An 11,849-nucleotide genomic window follows, 5' to 3' on the forward strand; every position below is an offset into this window, starting at 1 on the left:
GAGGGGTCTGAGGGAGGAGGGGCTGGGGGTCAGGACTCCCTCATCTGAGGGAGGAGGGTCTGGGGGTCTGGACTTCTGGGTCTGAGGGAGGAGGAGCTGAGGGGTCTGGACTCCTGGGTCTGAGGGAGGAGGGGGGTTGAGGTCTGGACTTCTGGGTCTGAGGGAGGAGGGGCTGGGCGCCCAGATTTTTGGGTCTCAGGGATGTGGGGGCTGTGGGCCTGGACTCCTGGGTCTGAGGGAGGAGGGGCTGGGGGTCTGGGTCCTGGGTCTGAAGGAGGAGGGGCTGGGGGCCTGGGCTCCTGGGTGTGAGGGAGGAGGGGCTGGGGGCCTGGACTCCTGGGTCTGAGGGAGGAGGGTCTAGGGGCCGGGACTCCTGGGTCTGAGGGACGAGGGGCCAGGGGCCCGGATTCCTGGGTGTAGGGACAGGTGGCGAGGAGCTCAGCCCCCTGTGTTCTGATCTGTCACACAGTTGAGTACCTCCCCTCTGTACCCTCAGGCAGAGCAAAAGCGTGGTAAGCGCCAGACAGGCCGGGAGATGAAACTGCGCATCCTGTCTGAGCGTAAAAAGCCTCTGAACATCGACCACATGGGAGAAGACCAACTCCGGTAGGTGTCCTGGGGGCCTCAGCGTGGGACGGGCTTGTTGTAAGACAGGGAGATAAGGGGACCAGCTCTGGGAGGGCAGAAGCCTGGCTCTGAGCCCTCGTGCTGTGTGACTTTCGGGCAAGTGTCTCCCCCTCTCTGGGCCCCTTGCTGTCTTCCCTGTGAAACATGTCACTGGTGTAGGACCCACTTTTTGTGGGTACCGTGACCTGTGGAGCCTGGGAGGTAATAAGGCCAGACGAAATAACTGCCCCAAATTTAGGAGATTATGTTGACTCATTGATGTCCTGTGGAAAGTTAGGAAGGCCCCGTCTTTTCTCTGAATCGAAGCCAGACGTGCCGGTGAGAACTTTCCAGCCACGTCTGTGCCCCACCAGACTGTACCTCCTCCTTCACCTCCCGTTCACGGACAGCCCACACCTCATGATAAGCCGTCAGAGGGAAGGCTGCCGAGGACTTTTCCTCCGGGGGCGTCATTTGTGCTTTGATGTACTCTGGCCTGGGACGTGGCTCATACAGCCAGGAACCCCCACCACCCCGGGGGCTGTACCATGAAGGGGTTTGGAAGTCAGCCTCTGACGTCAGTGCTCAGCGCTCAGTGCCCGCTCCACCGCTCACTGCTGAGTGATCTTAGGCACATTAGGTAATTTCTCTGAGCCTCACTTTCCTTACTGGTAAAAATGAGGATAGGAGGACACAGCCCACCTGGTCCGCCTGGGAAAGGTCGGTGAGGCGACGAGATAGTGAAGGGGATGGCTGCAGGGCTCGTGACCCTGTGAGGTAGATCCTATCATTATCCTCACGTTAAAGATGAGGAACCTGAGTCACAGAGAGGTTAAGTAAGCTTTCCAGGGCTGCACAGCGTGCAAGCTTGAGAGCTGGGATTTGAACCCTGGGCTCGCTGTGGTATAAAATGGGGTGATGGTTAACACCTGGGTCTCCGGGGGCAGAGACTCCAGGTTATAGCATTTGCCCATTTCTTTTTTTAAATTTTTTTTTTCAACATTTATTTATTTTTGGGACAGAGAGAGACAGAGCATGAACGGGGGAGGGGCAGAGAGAGAGGGAGACACAGAATCGGAAACAGGCTCCAGGCTCCGAGCCGTCAGCCCAGAGCCCGACGCGGGGCTCGAACTCACGCGAGATCACGCGAGACCTCGCGAGATCGTGACCTGGCCGAAGTCGGACGCTCAACCGACTGCGCCACCCAGGCGCCCCATAGCATTTGCCCATTTCTGCGACGTAACTACTCTCACCATGCGGATTTCAGACTACCAGCGTGAGGACACGGCTCGCGGGGTCAGCTCTGGGAGGCGTTTGAATGGCTCCAGCCCGCAGCTCACCATGTACCCTGCCTTCTGAGCACGTTATCACAGGGCATGAAACAACACGTAGCTGGTGTTCATTTTTCCCTCTTGTCCTCTTCTTCCCCTGTCCACCAGCACACAGCCCCTCGTCATTGGGGCCCGCTAATATTTAGGCCCTGTTATCTCAACTGTATTCGTCAGATAAAGGTCTTGAGGGTGTATACAATTTTTTTAGATAAAAACATGCCCCAGAGCAGAGGGCAGTAGCTAGCGAGACAAAACCAGGAAGGCTAGCAATGATCAAATGAATAGTGACACTAGCTCTATTGCAGATTTTTGTCAGTTAAGAATATGCTTGGCCTCAGGGCCTGGGTGGCTTAGTCGGTTGAATGTTCAATTGTTTTTTTTTTTTTAATGTTTATGTTTAAGACAGAGACAGAGAGAGACAGAGAGAGAGCACGAGCAGGGGAGGGACATGGAGGGAGACACATGATCCAAAGCAGGCTCCAGGCTCTGAGCTGTCAGCACAGTCCCCGAAGCATTCAATTCTTGATTTCAGCTTAGGTCATGAACTCACAGTTCATGGGTTTGAGCCCCACCTCAGGCTCTGGGCTCACAGTGCAGAGTCTGCTTGGGATTTTCCCTCTCTCTCTCTCTCTCTCTCTCTCTCTCTCTCTCGTGTGCGCTCTCTCTCTCAAAGTAAATAAATAAACTTAAAAAAAAAAAAAGGATAAGTTTGGCCTCTAGTAAAGAGATCTGTCCATAGCAGCCTAAAATACAGAGGCTGATTTTGTCACAGAGAAGCAATCTGACACTAGGGTAGTCCATAGCTGGTATGGGACCTCTAGAAAATCACTGGAGACCCAGACTCCTGTTTTTCTGTTCTGCCACATTTAGCCCCATATTTCCATCCTCAAAATCACCTCATAGTCCAATGTGGCTGCTGGAGCTCCAGCCAACACATCCAAGCAGCGGGAAGAAGTCGCAAGGAAGGAGCCACAAAAGGCTTGCTCGGAAGCCGAGCCTAATGACTGCCTTCACCCCACTGGTCACCCCCACCCTCACGCACAGGGAGATTTGGGAGAGTAGCTTTTTAACTGGACCTGTTGCCAAAGGTTGTGTCTAAGGAAGAAAGGGCGAAGAGATATAGAGCAGGCAGCCACAGATTTTTGTGTACATTTTATGGAGAGGGAAACAGGATCCTAGAGAATCACTCTTGCCAGAAGATAGCAGAGAGGGGATTTGAACCGGGGCTTCCTGACTCCAGAGCCCGAGTTGCTGACCATGACATTATTCTCCCTTGCGGAAATGACTTTTGGATGTGGAGACAGGGGGCAGAGACTTAAAAACCCCTTTCTTCTGTTCACTTTGAATATTTTGGCCACACCTCCTAACAAAATGGTACCAATAATGCCCAACTCAGAGGAGACTGGCCGTGTGGCTTTGGACCGTTCTCTCTGGGCTGTGGGCTGGTCCTGTGCGTGACAGCCTTTCTGCCCCTGCCAGGGAGAAGGCCCAGGAGCTGTCGGACTGGATCCACCAGCTGGAGTCCGAGAAGTTTGACCTTATGGCGAAGCTGAAGCAGCAGAAGTATGAGGTGAGACCCGTGTCCCACGGAGGGCCGCGTAGGGCAGGGGTGGGCATGCGTGTGTGCGCGTCCCACGCAGGGCAAGGGTCTGTGTGCGTGTGTGTCCGGCGCAGGGCAGTGGCGGGTGGGCGTGTCTGGTGCAGGGCAGGGGTGGGCAGGCGTACATGCGTGTCTGGCGTGTCCCGCACAGGGCAGGGGCGTGTGTGCGTGTCTGGCGCACGGCAGGGGTGGTCTGGTGTAGGGCAGGGGCGTGCATGCGTGCATGGGTGCCTGTCCCGCGCAGGGCAGGGGCGTGTGTGCGTGCATGCGTGCGTGTCTGGCGCAGGGCAGGGGTGAGTGGGCGTGTCTGGTGCAGGGCAGGGTGGGCAGGCGTACATGCGTGTCTGGCGTGTCCCGTGCAGGGCAGGGGCGTGCGTGCGTGCATGCGTGCGTGTCTGGCGCAGGGCAGGGGTGAGTGGGCGTGTCTGGTGCAGGGCAGGCGTGGGCAGGCGTACATGCGTGTCTGGCGTGTCCCGCGCAGGGCAGGGGCGTGCGTGCGTGTCTGGTGCACGGCAGGGGCAGTCTGGTGTAGGGCAGGGGCGTGCGTGCGTGTCTGACGCGGAGCAGGGGTGGGCGGGCGTGCCCCCGCACCCCCGCCCCATCACCCCCCTCTCTCCCCTTGCAGATCAATGTGCTGTACAACCGCATCAGCCACGCCCAGAAGTTGTAAGTGTGCCTGGGCCGCTGAGCCCCACGCCCCTGCTCCGACCCTGGGGTTCCTCTTTCCTTCCCTGTGGCTCCCCTCCAGTCCCTCGACCCCGTCTTGGCATCTGTCCCTTTCTCTCTGTGTGTCCTTCTCCGGGTTGTCAAGTGGGGCAGGCCATCTTGCCCCCAGGGAGGGTGGACGATGGCTGGAGCGCACCGGGCTGTCGCAGGGGCAGGGGTCGGTGCAGGGGCAGGGGTCGGTGCTCCCGGCCCGTGGTGGAGGGAGGCCGAGGAAGCCGATCAAAACCTGCGGTGACCCGGGCGGCCCGCCCTGAGTGCCTGTAACCGCTGTAACGGCCGTGACTATTTCCGCGTCCCTAGCCTCCTTTCTCCAGCTCTCGGTTCCTCTCTCCATGCCTCCCACCGTCTGCGTCCTTCCCGCTAGCCTTGACCCATCTTGCATGCTACCCACGCTCACTCACCCGTCCCTCCCTTCCCCCAGCCCGTCCTGCTAAACATTTATCAGCTTCCACAGGGACACCCTGAGCGTACCCACGGACATCAATTCCCTCAGGTCGGGGTGGCCGGCTTTATGCCATCAAGCCGCATTTGCCTGCCCCTTCCTCTGGGCAGGGAGAGCCGGATTTTTTTTGGGGGGGGGGAGGGCCTTCCTGAATTGGGGGCAGGGCCCACCTCAGACGCTGGGGGAGCCCGTCCTGCCTGACACCCCCTCTCTCTTCTCCTACAGCCGGAAGGGGGCAGGGAAGGGCCGCGTTGGAGGCCGCTGGAAGTGAGGCCCTGGGGCTGGAGCCAGAGCCCTGGGAGGACCTGTCCCGTCTCTGCGGTTTGAAATAAATGCTCCGCTTACAGACACTTACCGAGTTCTCTCATTATTACCCCGCAGCCAGCCTGTCAGGTCCCCTTGACCCTTGACTTACAACACTCCATAGGGTGAGGTGTCAAGGTGGAGCCTCCCCCCTGCTGGTGGGAATGTCACACAGCATGTGGGAACCACTGTGGCAGGTCCTGGAGAGGCTAAACACAGTTAACGGATGACCCAGCCATTCTACTCCCAGGGGTCTGCCCGAGGGAACTGAAAACATACGTTCGTACACACACGCGCGCACACACACACACACACACACACACATACACACACTGCACAAATGTCGGCAGCAACATTACAACAGCCAGAAGGTGGAGACACATGCAAATGTCCAGCAACCGAGGAACGCATGCTAAGGCGTCTTATTCAGCCATAAACCGGGAGGAGGTCCTGACACCGGCTGCAGTGTGGACCAGTCTCAGAAACAGGACGCTGGGTGAAGGAAGCCAGACACAAGAGGCCACAGGTTGTGTGATTTTTTTTGTATGACTTGTGCAGAGGGCAAATCCACGGAGGCAGGAAGTAGATGAGTGGGTTACAGGGGCTGGGGGAGGGGAGGGAGGGGGAGGGGGGTGGAAATGCCTTAGTGGTGATGGTATCACACACCAGCTTGTGAATATAAAAAGCCCCTGAGCTATACAGTTAAAAATTTTTCTTTTAATTTATTTCAATTTTTTTATTTTTATGATTTTTAAAAATATTTATTTATTTTTGAGAGCATGAGCAGGGGAGAGGCAGAAAGAGAGAGACAGAGGATCCAAAGCAGGCTCTGTGCCGCCTGCAGAGAGCCCGACGTGGGGCTTGAACCCACAACCCTGAGGTCAAGGGTCACACCCTCCACTGACAGAGCCAGCCAGGCACTTCCTGAACTGTACACTTTATTATTTTTTTAATTTTCTTTTTTTTTTTTTAACATTTATTTATTGCTGAGAGACAGAGCATGAGCAGGGGAGGGGCAGAGAGAGAGGGAGACACAGAATCCGAAGCAAGGCCCAGGCTCCGAGCTGTCAGCACGGAGCCAGACGCAGGGCTTGAACCCATGAACTGCGACATCACGACCTGAGCTGAAATTGGTCGCTTAACCAACTGAGCCACCCAGACACCCCTATTTTTATGTTTCTTTAAAGTTTTTCTTTAAGTTTCCTTATTTTCCTTATTTACTTATATTTACTTTATTCATTATGTTTACTTAAGTTTCCTTATTTTGAGGGAGAGAGAGTGAACAGGGGAGAGACAGAGAGAAAGAATCCCAAGCAGGCTCCACACTGTCAGCGCAGAGCCCAACACAGGGCTCGAACTCACAAACCATGAGATCATGACCTGAGCTGAAATCAAGAGTCGGACGCTTAACTGATCTATATCTGAATTTTAAAATGCAAAACCAACCCAAACAAAACAATTTTCAAGTTGCTCACTGGAGAGGGATCCGCTCTTAGTGACAAAGCAGTGCCCACCTTTGTGACCTTTAGGATGGGCACACATTCCTGAGCACATAGGGGCCTGGGTTCTGGGCCCCCGAATCCCAAATATCAGTGGCTTGGGGAAGATGGCTGATGCCGCACACATAGCTGATATGTCCCCACAAAATCCGTGGGTTGAAGCCCTAATCCCCAGTGTGATGGTTTGTGGAAGGTGGGGTCTTTGAGAGGGAACCGAGTTTCCATGAGGTCATGAGGGTGGAGGTCCTGTCATGGGATTAGTGTCCTTGTGAGTGCTCGAAGAGACCAGAGCACTGTCTCTCCACCATCTGAGGACACAGCACGGAGGTGACAGGCTGTCACCAGAACTCGACCGCACAGTCACCCTGACCCAGACTTCCAGCCTCCAGAACGGTGAGAAGTGAATGGTTTCTGTTTAAGCCCCCCCGGGGCCTATGGCCTTTTCGTCCTGGGGGCTTGAGTCGACGGGGACCTTGTGATGGCTCCCCCAGTTCTGGTTCCAGACAGCCGTGGAGGGCAAAGCAGGAGACAGACACGTCCCCGCCCATTCTTTCCTCCTGGCAGAACTTAGCTCTGTTGCCGTGTCTGTAGCTGTTTGCTCGTCCCCACTGGACTGTTAAGCCCAACTTAAAATCAGCAGTTCCAGGGGTGCCTGGGGGGCTCCGTCGGTCAAGCATCCGACTCTTGGTTTCGGCTCAGGTCATGATCTCAAGGTTCATGAGCTCAAGCCCTGCATCAGGCTCCCCGCTGTCAGTGCAGAGCCTGCTTGGGATTCTCTCTCCCTCTCTCTCTGGCCCTCCTCCACTTGTACTCTTTCTCTCTGTCTCAAAATAAATAAACTTAAAAAAAATCAGCAGTTCTAGGGGCGCCTGGGTGGTTCAGTTGGTTAAGCGTCTGACTTCAACTCAGGTCATGATCTCACAGTTTGTGAGTTCGAGCCCCGCATCAGGCTCTGTGCTGACAGCTCAGAGCCTGGAGCCTGTTTCGGATTCTGTGTCTCCCTCTTTCTCTGCCCCTCCCCCACTTGCACTCTGTCTCCCTCCCTCCCTCTCTCTCTCTTTCAAAAATAAACATTACCAATTTTTTTTTTGAATCAGCAGTTCTATTATGATGTGAAAGAAGGGGAAAACGAATAATACGGGACATCTAAGTCTCTACCCTCCCCCACATGGCGCATTAGTGAAACCACTTTCTCTATCCACACAGCACGCAGCTTGCAATCAGTGGACTCGAGGGCCTCTTGGTTTTGTTTTGTTTTTTTTTTTTCCAACGTTTATTTATTTTTGGGACAGAGAGAGACAGAGCATGAACAGGGGAGGGGCAGAGAGAGAGAGGGAGACACAGAATCAGAAACAGGCTCCAGGCTCTGAGCTATCAGCCCAGAGCCCGATGCGGGGCTCGAACTCACGGACCGCGAGATCGTGACCTGGCTGAAGTCGGAGCTTAACCGACTGCGCCACCCAGGCGCCCCTCGAGGGCCTCTTGGAAGCTGCCTGCCTGTATCCGTTTGCTTGTGCAGAATAACCACCTCACATCTGACTGGCGCTCCTTGGAAACCTTTCATTTAGCTTATGAGGTTGGCAGTTTGTGCTGGGCTCAGCCGGGCAGTTCTTCTGGGCATGGCTGATCTTGTCTGGGCTTTTTTTTTTTTTTTAATTTTTAAAGTTTATTTCTTTATATTGAGATTGAGAGAGAGTGTGAGCAGGGGAGGGTCAGAGAGAGAGAGAGAGAGGGAGAGAGAGAATTCCAAGCAGGCTCCCCACTGTCAGCACAGAGCCTGACAGGCTCGAACTCACAAACCGTGAGATCATGACGTGAGTCAAAATCAAGAGCTGGACGCTTAACCAACTGGGCCATGGAGGCACGCCTCTTGTCTGGGATTTTTGCTTGTGCATCCACGGTCTTCTGCTGGTTCAGTGGGAATGGTTGGCTTAGGGTGGCCCCGTTTGGGGTGGCTGGGACCTCTCTCCATGTGGTCTCTTATGGAGGTCTCTCTCTCTCTTTTTAAAATAATTGTCTTTCTATATACTTTTTTTAATGTTTATTTTTGAGACACACACACACACACACACACAGAATCCAAAGCAGGCTCCAGGCTCTGAGCTGTCAGCACAGAGCCTGACGTGGAGCTCGAACCCACGAACCATGAGATCATGACCTAAGCTGGTCGGATACTTAACCGACTGAGCTACCCAGGCGCCCCTGGAGGTCTCTAAGGAGGGACATATGTGGTTTCCTTTCATGCGTTTCAGCCTAATCTCATGCTTCCAGAATGTTGTTTATTTCATGGTCATCCTGTGAATGCCTCTTCACATTTCTGCACTTGACTCAGATCCCTTCCCATCATAATGCCAGCACTATGCCAACAATGTCATTTAGGAGTTATGTTTGGCTGCTGGTAAGGGAGACACAAAATAACACTGGTTCTGGTGAATTGGGGGTTTGCTTTCCTCACACACAGCCTAAGGGAAGGAGGTAGGCAGTCCTGGGCAGGAAAGGCAGGTCCAAACTGCCATCAAGAATTGAGACTCCTTCTGCTTTTCTGCTCTGCTTCCGTCCACGAGGTCACACTGTGGTCACAGCATGATTTCTGGAGCTCTAGCTGTTACATCCGCTTCCAGGAAGGGAAGACAGCAGAAAGCTGAGGGCCAGAAAGGTGCACCTCTCAGCTAACCAAAACCCTTTCTAGAGCCTTTCTGGAAGCCCCACCCAGCAATGTTCAATCCCATCTTATTGGCCTCTCCTAATTGCAAAGAAGGTTAGGTCTCTGGCTTGCCCTTTAGCTAGCTGGGTGTTTTGCTACTTCAAATAAAACAAGTGTGTGTGTGTGTGTGTGTGTGTGTGTGTGTGTGTTTTTAAATGTTTATTTATTTTTGAGAAAGAGACAGCCAATGTGTGAGCAGGGGAGGGGCAGAGAGAGAGAGAGAGGGAGACAGAATCCGAAGCAGGCTCCAGGCTCTGAGCTCTCAGCACAGAGCCCAATGTGGGGCTTGAACCCACGAACCGTGAGATCATGACCTGAGCCAAACTTGGACGCTTAACTGAGCCACCCAGGTGCCCCAACCAGTGCTCTATTTTTGAGGAGGAGACAGAGTTACAGGCAGGCAATTAGCTGGCTCTGACATGCTCCACTCCTCTGACTACCCAACCCACATATACAGATCCTGGACATGGAACACACTGACCCACTCCCCAAGGACAAAAGCCCAGGGTCTTGGTGGTCAGATCGGGTTCTTGGGGTCAGACCAGCCCCTTCAGTCAGGCTTGAGTGTGCCTCCCACTGGTTTGACATCCTGTAAACCACATACACAGTTCCTCCCTCCCTAACAAATCCGCAATGGGGAAGGCGCAGGGAATTGTAATAATAACAATTCAGACAAACATTCCCATGAGGAAAAGAGGAGAAAGAGAATCAAGCACATGGAAGTCATCGGGTAGGAAAAGAGATCATATGTTACCAGATCTGGAAAACGTGGTTCTACACATTGGGGCAAAATCCCTCCTCTGTACTCATTTTGGTCCCCGACACTCCCTGCAAGGGAAGGGCTTCTCCCTGTGCCCACATCTGAGGATGATATTTGGGAGAATACCATTCTTGGCATGGTTAACAAATACAAAGCCTCCTTCCTGTTGGTGTGAGTTTGAGGGCCCAGGAGATGTGCTGATAGTCACAAGAAGGTCAGCTACGCAGTATCTTTCACAGCACATTTCTCCCTTAAATTGAAAAGTTTCCTCTGTGCAAATAACTCTGCCAAGGACAGTTTTAAAATATCATAAATGCTTAGTCCTGTTTTCACACTGGACAACAGAGTAAACCTGATACTTTAGTTTATTCCTTTATCTGGACCATCTTTATGACGCAGACCAGCGTCTGTTTTTTCTGCCATTGCAGGGAACATCTTCTTCTTATCTTGCTGATGTTATTTTCACCAGCAGGGAGGGGGGCCTGTACTTCTAAGGTTAAGCATTTCAGTTCCAGTGTTAGCCTTGAGAGCCAACAGCAGGCCTGGGAAGTGAAAAAAACCTTCACCACCGAAAAGCAAAGGGAAGAAGAGCACTTCAACGAGTGCCTATGAAGGTAGACACAGCCAACGTCTGAAACCTACCAGATATCACATGTACACACTCAACAACCCCAGGAGGCAGAGATTAGCCCCAGACCCCGCAGCTGGGAAGTGGGCAGAAACAAGTGCCCACTTGTTTGCCTAGATCAGAGCTGGAATTCTTCACCATTGCAGCAGAAGAGAATTTTAAAATAGAGGCTGGAGCCTAAATACAACAGACAGTGTAAAGATTGCTAATTGAGCTGATGGTGGGAACACGTCTCACACCTCGTTGTGTGGGTTGAGCAGATACCCCAGAGAAACAATCGCAGTCACAAAACTTTACAGGCATATTTATATGAACACTTACAGACATAATACACACGAGTCCTTATAAACAGCATGTACCTTGGCACACACAGGATCGCAAAAACACAAGGCTATAATGTGTCGCAGTTGTGCACAGGCACTGAGACACACACATACACACCCACACGTAACAACTGTAGGGCTGATTTACTGCTTGTCTTTTAAGCCCCCTGCAGAAGGAGGATGGGTGTGTACAACTGTGGGAAGCGTGCGAGTTCAGGGACTACACATCCCAAGAACCACCGGGACACCTATTCTCTTTATTTCTACCGCCAGCGTTCCGCAGACCTCACGGGATTTGTAGTTTATGTCTTCCTACAGGGCAGAGGACTTTGGAGTGGGTGGGTAACTCCAACATCCCTTGGGGAAAAAAATCTATCCAGATTTCAGCACCTTTCTGTACGATTTGTACGGGTCTTTCTTCCGATCTCGAAGTGTCTGCATCTTTCCCATCCAGGATTTAGGTACAGGACACTTAAGGTGAAGATTATTTCTTGCTTTGAAAATGCTACGTGGAACGCCTCACCCAGGACTACAAATCCCAGCATGACATGCAAGGATGTAGAGCCTGGACTACATTTCCCACCGTGCGAGCGCGAGAAGGACGGGCGTCCTTGTGGACCCCGCCCCTTGGGCTCCTTTCCCGGATGTAATCCAGGGGTTACTGTAAGGGACTTTGGGCTTCTCTTCCCCTTGAGCCTGGTCATTGGCGATGTTTGGGGCTCTGCCTAGGACCCACCGTGTCACTAGAGGCCTGGCCCTGAGGACTACACCTCCCGGCGTGCGCTAGGGCTGTGGACCGAAGGCCGTGACCTCTGGCTACAGATTTTATCTCCCTGCATGACCTGGGCGGTCACCCATGGAGGCAGAATTGTCCCGCGGGCGTTCTGGGTTGCGGGGCGTGCTGGTCGGGAATTAATTAATTAATGG

General features: G+C 53.3%; 1 protein-coding gene across 2 annotated transcripts in view; it reads left to right on the top strand.

Annotated features, from left to right (window-relative positions):
* The window catches only part of TNNT1 (troponin T1, slow skeletal type), a 13,072-nt gene extending 8,013 nt beyond the window's left edge, over window positions 1-5,059 (top strand). For both annotated transcript variants that reach the window (XM_040465156.1, XM_040465157.1), the window contains 4 exons: window positions 497-606; window positions 3,417-3,507; window positions 4,163-4,203; window positions 4,931-5,059. In XM_040465156.1, coding sequence (XP_040321090.1) covers window positions 497-606; window positions 3,417-3,507; window positions 4,163-4,203; window positions 4,931-4,976 — 288 coding nt within the window. In that variant the 3' untranslated portion in view covers window positions 4,977-5,059. The remainder of the gene's footprint in view (window positions 1-496; window positions 607-3,416; window positions 3,508-4,162; window positions 4,204-4,930) is intronic.
* The last annotated feature ends 6,790 nt before the right edge of the window (window positions 5,060-11,849 follow it).

The sequence above is a fragment of the Herpailurus yagouaroundi genome, unplaced genomic scaffold (genome assembly GCF_014898765.1).
Source record: "Herpailurus yagouaroundi ecotype Mexico unplaced genomic scaffold, PumYag 557, whole genome shotgun sequence".
In the NCBI taxonomy this organism is placed as follows: Eukaryota; Metazoa; Chordata; class Mammalia; order Carnivora; family Felidae; genus Herpailurus; species Herpailurus yagouaroundi.